The following is a 13,258-nucleotide window of genomic DNA, read 5'->3' on the forward strand; positions in this document are numbered from 1 at the left end:
AGTAATCCCATATTCCCTACCACCTACCTACACTAGGAGCAATTTATAATGGTCTTTGGTTGTGGGAGGAAACCGGAGCACCCAGCGAAAACCCACATGGTCACAGGGAGAACTTGCAAACTCCACGCAGGCAGTACCCAGAATCGAACCTGGGTCCCTAGAGCTATGAGGCTGTGATGCTAACCACTGCACCACTGTGCCACCCATGATGTGATCTCTGTTTCAGGCAGGAACCAGACCGGAGCCCTCTTGCAGGTGAAAAGAGCATCAACACCCACCACAACAGCCAGCAACGTATATAGATTGAAAAAAATCCCATATCCCATTCTTACCCTCAGCTCCTTCTCTCCCTCACTGATGCTGCCACACCTGTGGTGATTGTGTTTCCCGATTAGAGTGCAGAGAGTGCAGACACACACTTTATCATCCTTACAGTAAATCTTCAGCAGTTCATGGTGCTCTGTGCATTTCCACCGGGACACATCTGCAGTGGGATCTACAAGAATATGCTTTGTAAACACAGTGCTCCTCGTGTGGTGTCTGAGGTGATCAAGACACAGCAAGGCTTCACATTTCAGGCAGGTCTTCACTGCTGGTCGTGGGTTGCTGGTACAGTAGCTACATGGAAGCGAACAGTTTGAAGTATCCTGAGCGTTGTATTTCTGGATTATACTCTCAAGTTTGAAGTTTTTTAGCAGTTGTGGCCTCTTCCTGTACTCTGCCCTACATTCAGGGCAGGGATAAGCATCAAAAACTGCCTCATCCCAGGTTTTCTCGATACAGTCTCGACAGAAGCTATGTTTACAGTTGAGAATCACTGGATCAGTATAAATCTGTAGGCAGACGGAACAAATAAGCTCCTCTTCTAACCACGCTTGAGGTGAAGCAGTCGCCATTCGTTTAACCAAGAATAGAAACTGAAAGTGGCATGCAAAGTGGCACAAATACGTACGGTAAGAAGCTGAGTACAACAGATGTATCTGTAGAGATTAGTTACAGCATTGCAGGTTTACTCTCTACCTCCTTTAAGACACTTCTTAAAACCTACCACTTTTAAGTAAGCTTTTGGTCACCTATCCTAAGGTTTCCTTATGAATCAAATTTTGCTTGATAAGCACTCCTGTTAATCACTTTGTTAAAAGCACTGTACAAATGCAAATTCTTTTTTTGCAGATGCTGTCGTAATATAAAAATCTGGCAGCTAATTTGCGCACAGCAATGAGATGATGGCCAGATAATCCATTTCAATAATGTTGGCTGCAGGATAAATGTTGACTGATACACCAGGAAGAATCCAAGGCCCTGTCTACCCCCTCAGGTGATTTAAAGGATCCCATGCACTGTTCAAAGAGGAGCAGAGGAATTCTCCTCAGTGTTCTGACAATTTTAGGAACATAGAAACATAGGAACAGGAGTAGACCATTCAGCCCATCGAGCCTGCCCTGCCATTCAGTATGATCATGGCTGATCATCCATTTCAATGCCTTTTTCCCACACTATCCTCATATCCCCTTAAATCATTGGTATTTAGAAATCTGTCAATTTCTGCTTGAAACATACTCAATGACTGAGCTTCCACTGCCCTCTGGGGTAGAGAATTCCAAAGATTCACAACCCTCTGAGTAAAGAAATTTCTCCTCATTATTTAGCACAGTAAATAAATAATTCAAGGCACGACAGGGCTGCTCAAACCCGTCAAATGCACATCCTGTGCCATGTGGGGACTCCAGGACCCTACCCATGTCTGGACAACTACATGCACAGAAAATGCCACCAAATGCAAAAACTCAGGCACCAAATCTTGGAACTCAAGGAGCAGCTGGTGTCACTGGGGCGCATTCGCGAGAATGAGAGATATGTGGATAGCACATTTCAGGAGGCGGTCACGCCACAGTTTAAGAGAGTGCAGGCAGAGAGGGACTGGGTGGCTACCATACAGACAAGAAGTATAGGAATCCCCGTAGGGCATCCCACTTTCTACCCACTATTCAGTTCTGAGTACCGATGAGAGAGAGGGTTCCTCTGTACAGTGCAGTAAGAGTCATTATCAGAGCACCATGGATGGCTCAGTTGTGCAGGAAGGGAGGAGAAAAGACAAGAGAGCAATAGTGGTAAGGGATTCTATAGTTGGGGGAACAGACAGGCCTTTCTGTGGTCGCTGAGGTGATTCCAGATTGGTATGTTTCCTTCCTGCTACAAGGATCATGGATATCACCGAGCAGCTACAGAGCATTCTGGAGGGTGAGAGTACACAGCCAGAGGTCGTGGTCCACATTGGTATCAACGATATGGGTAGAAAAAGGGATGAGGTCCTGCAGGCTGTGTTTAGGGAGTTAGGAAAGAGATTAGCAAGCGGGACCTCAAAGGTAGTAATCTCTGGATTACTCCCAAGACCATGTGCTAGTGAGTATAGAAAGAGAATACACCAGATGAGTGCGTGACTGGAGAGATAGTGCAGGAGGGAGGGCTTCAGATTTCTGGGGCATTGGGACTGGTTCTGGGGAAGGTGGGACCTGTACAAGCTGAAAGTTTACATCTGAACAGGACCGGGATGAATATCCTTGCAGGAAGGTTTGCCAGTGCCAGATAGGACAAGTTCAGAGCAGGGAATGGGAGGCAGCAAATTAACGAGTGACTCTGAAAGACAGAAGAAGCAAAGGTTAAAAAGTGTACAGCACAGGAATTTGGCAGTGTTAAAAGGTATTTATTTAAATACAAGGAGTATAGTAAATTAAACTGGTGAGCTGAGGGCACAGATAGACACATGACGGCATGATATCGTTGCTATAACGGAAACTTGCCTTAAAGAGGGGCAAAAGTGGCAGCTCAACATCCCTGGATATAGAGTTTTCAGGCAGGATAGAGAGGAAGATAAAAAAGGAGGGTGTGTAGCATTATTGGTTAAAGAATCAATTACAGCTGTGAAGAGGGATGATATGTTAAATGAATCATCAAATGAGGCCATATGGGTTGAGCTCAGAAATAAAAAAGGGGGCAGCCACAGTACCAGGAGTGTACTATAGACCCCCAAATAGTGAGAGGGAGATAGAAGAACAAATATGTAGGTAAATTTCTGAGTGTAAAAACAATAGGGCAATAATAGTTGTGGATTACAACTACCCTACTATCAACTGGGATACAGTGTGAAGGGCACAGAGGGCACAAAATACTTGAACTGCATTAAGAGAACTTTTTTAGCCAGCACGTAACAAGCCCAACGAGAGGGGGTGCAATTCTAGATTTCGTCTCAGGAAAGAAGCTGGGCAAGTGGATGAAGTAGCAGTGGATGACCATAACAATATAGTTAGATTTATCATTATTATGGAAAAGAATAAAGATAGAACAGGAGTAAATGTTCTAAATTGGGGGAAGGCAAATTTTACGAAACTGAGAGGTGATCTGGCGAAAGTGGACTGGAAACGGGTACTTGAAGGAAAATCAGTGGCAAACCAGTGGGAGGCATTCAAAAGCGAGATACTACAGGCACAGTGTAGGCATGTCCCCAGAGAGGTAAAGGGTGGTACTGCCATATCTAGAGCCCCCTGGTTATCTAGAAACATACAGGGTAAGATAAAGCAGAAAAGAAAGCTTATAACAGTCACAAAAAATTTAATACTTTAGAAAAGCTAGAGGAGTATAGAAAGTTCTTTGGCCTCCTTATCTCGAGAGACAATGGGTAAGCGCCTGGAGGAGGTCAGTGGTGTGTGGAGCAGCGCCTGGAGTGGCTATAAAGGCCAATTCTAGAGTGACAGGCTCTTCCACAGGCGCTGCAGAAAAATTTGATTGTTGGGGCTGTTACACAGAAAGTGCAGGGGTGAAATAAAGAAGGAAATTAGGAAAGCAAAGAGAGGACATGAAAAATTATTGGCAGGTAAAATCAGGGAAAACCCAAAGATGTTTTATCAGTACATTAAGAGCAAGAGGATAACTAAGGAAAGGATAGGGCCTATCAGAGATGTAAAGGGGAATTTATGTGTGGATGCAGATGATGTGGACAGGGTTCTTAATGAATCTTTTGTCTCTGTCTTCACAAAGGAGAGGGATGATGAAGACATTGTAATTAAAGAGGAGTAGTGTGAAATATTAGATACGATTAGCATAATGAGAGAGGAAGTACTAGAGGGTCTGACATCCTTGAAAGTGGATAAATCGCCAGGGCTGGATGGATTGTATCCCAGGCTGTTAAAAAAAGCCAGGGAGGAAATAGTGGATGATCTGAGGATGATTTTCAAACCCTCACTAGATACAGGTGAGGTACCAGAGGATTGGAGGTCTGCGAACATTATACCATTGTTTAAAAAGGGTGCGAGGGATAGGCCAAATAATTATAGGCCGGTCAGTCTGACGTCAGTGGTGGGTAAATTATTAGAATCTAGTCTGAGGGACAGGATAAACTACCACTTAGAAAGGCATAGATTAATCAGGGATATTCAGCATGGATTTGTTAAGGGAAGGTCATGTCTTACTAACTTAATTGTATTATTTGAAGAAGTAACAAGGAGGATTGATGAGGGTAGTGTAGTGGATGTTGTCTACATGGATTTTAGTAAGGCATTTGACAAGGTCCCACGTGGCAGCCTGGTCAGAAAAGTAAAAGCCCACGGGATTCGGGGAATGTGGCAAGTTGGATCCAAAATTGACTCAGTGACAGGAAACAAAGAGTAACGGTCAACAAATGTTTTTGCGAATGGAAAGCAGTTTCCAGTGGCGTTCCACAGGGCTCAGTGTTGGGTCCCTTGCTGTTTGTGGTATATATTAATGATTTGGACTTAAATGTGGGAGGCATGATTGGAAAATTTGCAGATGACACAAAAATTGGCCGTGTAGTTGGTAGTGAAGAGGATAGCTGTAAACTCCAGAATGATACCAATGGTTTGGTTGAGTGGGCAGAAAAGTGGCAAATGGAATTCAATCCGGAGAAGTATGAGGTAATGCAAAAACAAGGGAATACACAATAAATGGGAGGATATTGAGAGGGGTAGAAGAAGTGAGAGACCTTGGAGTGCATGTCCACAGGTTCTTGAAGGTGGTAAGACAGGTAGATAGAGTGGTGAAGAAGGCATATGGAATGCTTTCCTTTATTGGCTGAGGTACAGAATACAAAAGCAGGGATGTAATTCTGGAACTGTATAAACCGCTCATTAGGCAACAGCTGGTGTATTGCGTACAGTTCTGGTCACCACATTACAGAAAGAACATAATTGCTCTGGAGAGAATACAGAGGAGATTTACAAGAATGTTGCCAGGACTTGAAAATTGCAGCTATGAAGAAAGATTGGATAGGTTCGGGTTGTTTTCCTTAGAACAGAGGAGGCTGAGGGGTGACTTAATTGAGATGTACAAAATTATGAAGGGCCTAGATAGAGTAGACAGGAAGGCCCTGCTTCCCTTGGTGGAGAGGCCAATTACCAGGGGGCACAGATTTAAAGTGATTGGTAGAAGGATTAGAGGGGACATGAGGAAAAACTTTTTCACCCAGAGGGTGGTGGGTGTCTGAAATTCACTGCCAGGAATAGTGGTGGAGACAGAAACCCTCAATTCTTTTAAAAGGTACCTGGACATGTACCTGAAGTGCTGTAACCTGCAAGGCTACTGACCAGGTGCTGGAAGGTGGGATTAGATTGGGCAGCTGATCTTTTTGGCCGGCACAGACACAATGGGCTGAATGGCCTCTTTCTGTACCGTAACTTTTCTGTGGTTCTAATATTTTACCCACAAACAACATTATTAAAACCGATCATCTGGTCACTGTTGTTTTCTGTTTGTGGGATCTCACTCTGCGCAAATTGGCTGCTGCATTTCCTACATTACAACAGTGACTACACTTCAAAAGTACTTCATTGGTTGTAAGACGCTTTGTGTGGTCATCGAAGGCACTATTTAAATACAAGCCATTTTTTCAAAAAATGCCATGGAAGCTGAAAGGGCCTCAATTTAACTTCTCACCTGAAAAGTGCATCTCTGACAGTGCAGCACCCCTCAGTATTTCATTGACGTTTAACCCTAGATTTTATGCTAAGTCTGCAGAATAGGTCTTGAACCTTTCACCATTTGACTCAGAGGTAAGAGTGAGCCACAGCTGACAACTTCACAATGTGACACAGGACCTGCAATCTTTTAGCTAAATCTCATGCATGTCAAACAAACACAAATATAAAATGAACAGATTGTCAAGAAAACATGCTATGCCAAATGAGGAATTTTAATTAATTGCATGGAAACCTACATTGAACTTCTAATGAAAAAAAAAGTGCTGGAATCCTACAGTTAACCTTTAAAAAACTGGCAGCCAAGATGACCACCACAATTTGCATCTGAAACACCTTTCAACGGTCTGATTAATATATCTGATTAGCCTTTATCCAACACAATGGCTTGCCCTATTGATTGAACTACCTGAGATTGCTTTCATTAGCAAGACATTCAAAGCCATCCTGGGGCATTAACATTGAAAGGCCAAAGGTGAGAGATTGAAATTCCTAAACTTGAATCTCGTTAGAAAGCACCAGAGAATACACTGAGACAGTCATGTGACTATCTGTCCACTTCTGTGAAAGCTGGGAGTATCCCTTGGACAAAGCAGACAAGCCAGTGGCTCATTCTGTGCAGAAGCCAAAAGGGCTGACTCTCTCTCTCTCTCTCTCTCCAGAAGGGCTGTCTCTCTCCCTCCCCAGAAGGGCTGGCGGGGCCTGTGAACCTGAGCTGCCAGCTGCTAGATTCAAAACAAAGACACCAAGAAGGAAGCCCTCTGCTCACTGTCTCCAAGAACAACTACTAACGCAAAACTTCAGGACCACAAATTCAACTGGAAGACCACTAGAGTCACCAGACAACACAGACTGTGTATTATTTTTATTTGTTCTGGACTCTAATCCAACACAAATCTATTCTTCAGCACTCTGTAATCTATTTGTATGTGTGTGTGATTCTCGTGTGTGTGTGCATGAAAGTGTAGAGTAATTTTATTACTTTATTTAGATCAGGTTTAGATTTTTAAGTATAATAAACTCACCTCTTTTTTCTTTAAACTGAAGAAAACCTGTCTGATTGGTTCTTTTATGATTACAACAAAGGTGAAAGGTAAAACAGTCACTGAGGTGGTAACCACATCCACTGTTTAAAAGGAATAAACCCTGTTGTGGTCAAATTAGAGGAAGGACAGGAGGAGAGCCTTGTGACCTCCCCCCCCCCCCCCCACCTCTCACCTGATTGTAACAAGATTGACACAGAATTACTGCGGTTCCAATTAATTCCAGAACATGGAGACAGAAATTATCTCAGAAATGACACTCCTAATGGTGTCAGGAGTAGGCAGCCCTGTTCCCAAACGGTCCAGTTTTGAAAAGGGTTCACAGCCTTTTTTAATAATTCATTCTTGGGATGTGAGCATTATGGGCAAGGCCGGCATTTATTGCCCATCCCTAATTGCTCTAGGGAAGATGGTGGTGAGCTGCCTTCCTGAACCACTGCAGTCCACGTGGTGCAGGTACACACACAATGCTTTTAGGAAGGAAGTTCCAGGATTTTGACCCAGCAATGAAGATGGAATGGTGATATAATTCAACGTCAGGATGGTGTGTAACTTGGAGGGGAACTTGCAGGTGGTGCTGTTCCCATGTGTCTGCTACCCTTGCCCTTATAGATGGTAAACGTCACAGGTTTGGAAGGTGCTGTCAATGGAGTCTTGGCAAGTTGCTGCAATGCATCTTGTAGATGGTACACACTGCTGCCACGGTGTGCAGTGGTGGAGGGAGTGAATGTTTAAGGTGGTGGATGGGGGGGGGGTGTTGATCAAGTGGGCTGCTTTATCTAGGATGGTGTAGAGCTTCTTGAGCGTTGGAGCCGCACTCATCTGGGCAAGAGGAGAGTATTCCATCACATTCCTGACTTGTGCCTTGTAGATAATTGACAGGCTTTGGGAGTCAGGAGATGAGTTACTCGATGCAGAATTCCAAGTCTCTGACCTGCTCCTATAGCCACAGTGTTTATATTGCTGGTTCAGTTAAGTTTCTGGTCAATGGTAACCCCCAGGATATTAATAGATTCAGCGATGGTAATGCTGTTGAATGTCAAGGGGAGATGGTTAGACTCTGTCTTGTTGGAGATGCTCATTGCCTGGCACTTGTGTGGTGCAAATCTTACTTGCCACTTATCAGCTGAAGTCTGAATTTTGTCCAGGACTTCCTGCATGTGGGCACAGACTGCTTCAGTATAGGAACATAGGATGAACATAGGGACATAGGAGCAGGAGTGGGCCATTCAGCCTGTCAAGCCTGCTCCGCCATTCAATTAGATCATGGCTGATCATCTACCTCAATGCCACTTTCCCACGCTATCCCCATATCCTTTGATGTCATTAGTATCCAGATATCTATTGAATTCTGTCTTGAACATACTCAATGATTGAGCCTCCACAGCCTTCTGGGGTAGAGAATTCCAAAGATTCAGCACCCTCTGAGTGAAAAACTTCCTCCTCATCTCAGTCTTAAATGGCCTACCACTTATACAGAGACTGTGTCCCCTGGTTCTAGACTCACCAGCCAGGGGAAACATCCTATCCACATCCACCCTGTCACACCCTGTAAGAATTTTGTAAGTTTCAATGAGATCAAAACTCTAGAGAATACAGGCCCAGTTTCTGCAATCTCTCCTCATAAGATAATCCTCCCATCCCAGGGATTAGTCTGGTAAACCTCCATTGCACTCCTTCTATGGCAAGTATATCCTTCCTCAGATGAGGAGACCAAAACTGTACACAATACTCCAGGTGCAGTCTCACCAAGGCTTTATACAATTGCAGCAAGATTTCTTTACTCCTGTACTTAAAACCCCTTGCGATGAAGGCCAACATATCATTTGCCTTCCTAATTGCTTGCTGCACCTGCATGCTAGCTTTCAGTGAGTCATGAACAAGGACACCCACAGCAACACTTCTCAACCTCTCACCATTTAGGAAATACTCTGTCTTTCTGTTTTATTCTACCAAAATGGATAACTTCACACTTATTCACAGAATCACAGGATTGTTACAGTGCAGAAGGAGGCCATTTGGCCCATCGTGTCTGCACTGGCTCTCCGAAAGAGCAATTCACTTAGTGCCATTCCGCTGCCTTCTCACCGTAACCCTGTATACTCTTTCATATAACAGTCTAATTCCCTTTTGAATGCTTCAATTGAACCTGCCTCTACCACACTCTCAGGCAGCGGATTAAAGGCCTGCTCGGGTATACAATTTAAACCCGACCCGACCACATCTAACCCGAACCCGACCCGGGCCCGACCCGACCACATCTAACCCGAACCCGACCCGGGCCCGACCCGACCACATCTAACTCGACCCCGACCCGGGCCCGACCCGACCACATTTAACCCGAACCCGATCCGACCACATCTAACCCGAACCCGACCCGGGCCCAAGTCCTTTGGTTTTTTTCCCACGCCCAATCCAAGCCGACTCCACAACCGGAAATTAATGACGCTTACTCTTACTTCCCTTTCCCTCCCTGACCAAAAGGCAGCACTGCCACTGTGTCTGACCTGGCTGACCCGACCTGAGCCTGAATGCCAGACCCGAAAGAGCGAACCGACCCGAACTCGACACATGTCGTTGGGTCCCATCGGGTTCAGGTCAGGTAGCCATGCTCTACAGTGCGTTAACCACTCGTTGCATGAAAAAGTTTTTCCTCATGTCACTTTTGCTTCTCTTACCAAATACTTTAAATCTGTGCCCTCTCGTTCTTGATCCTTTCACGAGTGGGAACAGTTTCTCTCTATCTACTCTGTCCAGACCCCTCATGATTTTGAATACCTCTATCAAATCACCTCTCAGCCTTCACTTCTCCAAGGAAAACTTCTCCAATCTATCTCCCTGCTATGGAGGAGTGCAACAAAGGTTCACCAGACTGATTCCTGGGATGGCAGGACTGACATATGAAGAGAGATTGGGTGGATTAGGTTTGTATTCGCTAGAGTTTTGAAGAATGAGAGGGGATCTCATAGAAACCTACAAAATTCTAACAGGACTGAACAGACTAGATGCAGGAAGGATGTTCCCGATGGCAGGGGAGTTCAAGTCAAGGGGTCATTTAGGACTGAGATGAGGAGGGATTTCTTCACCCAGAGGTTGGTGAACCTGTGGAATTCTCTACCACAGAAAGCAGTTGAGGCCATATGATTAAATATATTCAAGAAAGAGTTAGATATAGTTCTTAGGGCTAAAGGGATCAAGGGAAATGAGGAGAAAGTGGGAACAGGGTACTGATTTTGGATGATCAGCCATGATTGCATTGAATGCTGGTGCCGGCTCAAAGGGCCGAATGGCCTACTCCTGCTCCTATTTTTCTATGTTTTATAATTGAAGTTCCTCATCCCTGGAACCATTCTCGTGAATCATTTCTGTACTCTCTCCAATGTCCACACATCTTTCCTAAAGTGTGGCGCACAGAACTGGACGTAATGCTCCAGCTGAGGCCAAACTAGTGTCTTATATAAGTTCAACATAACTCCTTGCTCTTGTACTCTATGCCCCTATTAATAAAGCCCGGGATACTGCATGCTTTATTAACTGCTCTCTCAGCCTGTCCTGCCATCTTCGATTCACATTATATTGCATCTGCCATGTTCTTGCCCATTCACATCGCCTGTCCAAGTCCTCTTGAAGCCTTCTTGCATCTCCTCACAACTTACATTCCCACCTAGTTTTGTGTCATCAGCAAATTTGGAAATACGACATTTGATCCCCACATCCAAATCATCTATATAGATTATGAACAGCTGTGGCCCCAGCACTGATCCTTGCGGTACCCGACTAGTAACAGCCTGCCATGCTGAGTATTTATTCTCTGTTTTCTGTCTGTTAACCAATTCTCAATCCATACCACTATATTACCCCCAATCCCATGTGCTCTAATTTTGTTTACTAACCTCCTGTGTGGGACCTTATCAAAAGCCTTCTGAAACTCCAAATACACCACATCCACTGGTTCTCTTCTATTTATGCTACACGTGACATCCTCAAAAAAACTCTTAACAGGTTTGTCAAACACGATTGCTCTTTCATAAATCCATGTTGACTCTGCCCAATCATATCATTATTTTCTAAGTGTCTAGTTATCACATCCTTTAAAATCGATTCGAACATTTTCCCTACTACTGAGGTCAAACTGACAGGTCAGTAATTCTCCGTTTTCTCTCTCCCCCCTTTCTTAAACAGTGGGGTTACATTTGCTACTTTCCAGTCTGCAGGAACTCTTCCAGAATCTATAGAGTTTTGAAAGATAACCACCAATGCATCCACTCTCTCTATAGAAACCCTCCTTCAACACTCTGGATGTAGCTCATCTGGTCCAGTGGATTTATCAACCTCCACCAGTTAATTTTTTGAGTACTTCCTCTTTATTAATGCTACTTTTGGTCAGTTCCTCATTTTCACAAGTTCCTTGGTTCCCTAGTATTTCTGGGAGATTTTTTGTATCTTTCTCCATGAAGACTGACACAAAGTAATTGTTTAGTTTCTCTGCCATTTCCCTAATCTCCATTATAAATTCTCCTGTCTCTGCCTGCAATTAGCCCACATTTGTATCTGAGGAGTTGTGAATGGTAGCTAACACTGTGCTATCATTAGCAAACATCCCCACTTCTGACTTTATGTTGGAGGTCATTGATGAAGCAGCTGAAGATAGTTGGGTCTAGGCCACTGTCCTGAGGAACTCCTGCAGCAATGTCCTGGGGCTTAAATGATTGGCCTCCAACAACTACAACCATCTTCCTTTGTGCTAGATATGACTCCAACCAGAGTTGGAGAGTTTTCCCCCGATTTGCATTGTCTTCAATTTTGCTAGGGCTCCTTGATGCCAGACTCAGTCAAATGCTGCCTTGATGTCAAGGGCAGTCACTCTCACCTCACCTCTGGATTTCAGCTTTTTTGTCCATGCTTGGACGAAGGCTGTAATGATGGCTGGAGCCGAGTGGCCTTGGCAGAACCTAAACTGAGCACTGGTGAGCAGGTTGTTGCTGAGTAAGTGCCACTTGATCACACTGTCGACGACCCCTTCCATCACTTCTCTGATGATTGAAAGTAGACTGATGGGATGTGGTTGGATTGAATTTGTCCTGCTTTTTGTGGGATATCCCTGATCAATTTTCCACATTGTCGGGTAGATGCCAGTGTTGTGGCTGTACTGGAACAGCTTGGATAGGGGTGCAGCTAATTCTGGAGCATAAGTGTTCGATACTACAGCTGGGATGTTGTCAGGGCCTATAGCTTTTGCTATATCCGGTGCCTTTGGTTCTTGATATCACGTGGAGGGAATCAAATTATCTGAAGATTGGCTTCTGATTTGATGTGGACCTCATGAGAAGACTGAGATGGATCATCCACTCAATACTTCTGGCTGAAGATGGATGCAAAGGCTTCAGCCTTGTCTTTTGTGCTGATGTTAAAATATTAACTCCTGTGCTCTCCACAAAGTTTGCCAGGTCTGCTGAATGTTTCTGGCATTTTCTGCCGTTATTTTAGATTGCCAGCATCAGCAGACTTGTTATAATCAGTTATTTGTTGGCTCAGCCTTTTCAACAGGATGTATTTTCAACACTGTATCTGGTGGCAATAAGTAAACAATACAGGGAGCTGTATTGAATCTGACAAATGTTATTATTTCTAAATTATTCTAATGCACAAGTACAATGTTAATTCCCCCTTTCCTGTGAGGTGCATTGACAAAGCCTATTCCATCACAGTCAAATTGAAAAGTGAGTGAGTGAGTGAGTGCGCACACGTGTGCGCTTTTGGACATTTTTGGAAGGGAATTAAGATATAAAAGTAGAGAAATCTGAGGGCTGAAGTGAATGGAAACTGGTGAACTTACAAACCTGAGAGAAGCATCGTGCATTCACACCAGCAAAGGGTGACCAAAAAGTGGGGGAAAAAGGCAAAATGGAATGAGTAAACTAGCCAGGAATATAAAAACAGATTGCAAGAGCTTTTATAAATATATAAAAAGGAGAGTAGCTAAAGTAAATGTTGATCCCTTAGAGGCAGACACAAGATAAATTATGGGGAATGAGGAAATGGCAGAGACATTGAACAAATATTTTGTGTTTGTCTTCACAATAGACAAATTACATACCAGAAATAGAGAGTAACCGAGGCGCTAATAAGAGTGAGGAATTTAATGCAATTAATATCAGCAGATAAAAGTATTGGAGAAACCTAAGGGACTAAAAGGCAACAAATCCCCAGAACCTGATGGTATACATC

General features: G+C 43.9%; 1 protein-coding gene across 2 annotated transcripts in view; it reads right to left on the reverse strand.

Annotated features, from left to right (window-relative positions):
* LOC137351803 (E3 ubiquitin-protein ligase TRIM11-like) overlaps positions 1–918 on the reverse strand; it is a 46,550-nt gene extending 45,632 nt beyond the window's left edge. For both annotated transcript variants that reach the window (XM_068016656.1, XM_068016655.1), the window contains exon 1: positions 333–918. In XM_068016656.1, coding sequence (XP_067872757.1) covers positions 333–896 — 564 coding nt within the window. In that variant the 5' untranslated portion in view covers positions 897–918. The remainder of the gene's footprint in view (positions 1–332) is intronic.
* Between the last annotated feature and the right edge of the window lie 12,340 nt (positions 919–13,258).

This window comes from Heterodontus francisci, chromosome 36, assembly GCF_036365525.1.
Source record: "Heterodontus francisci isolate sHetFra1 chromosome 36, sHetFra1.hap1, whole genome shotgun sequence".
In the NCBI taxonomy this organism is placed as follows: domain Eukaryota; kingdom Metazoa; phylum Chordata; class Chondrichthyes; order Heterodontiformes; family Heterodontidae; genus Heterodontus; species Heterodontus francisci.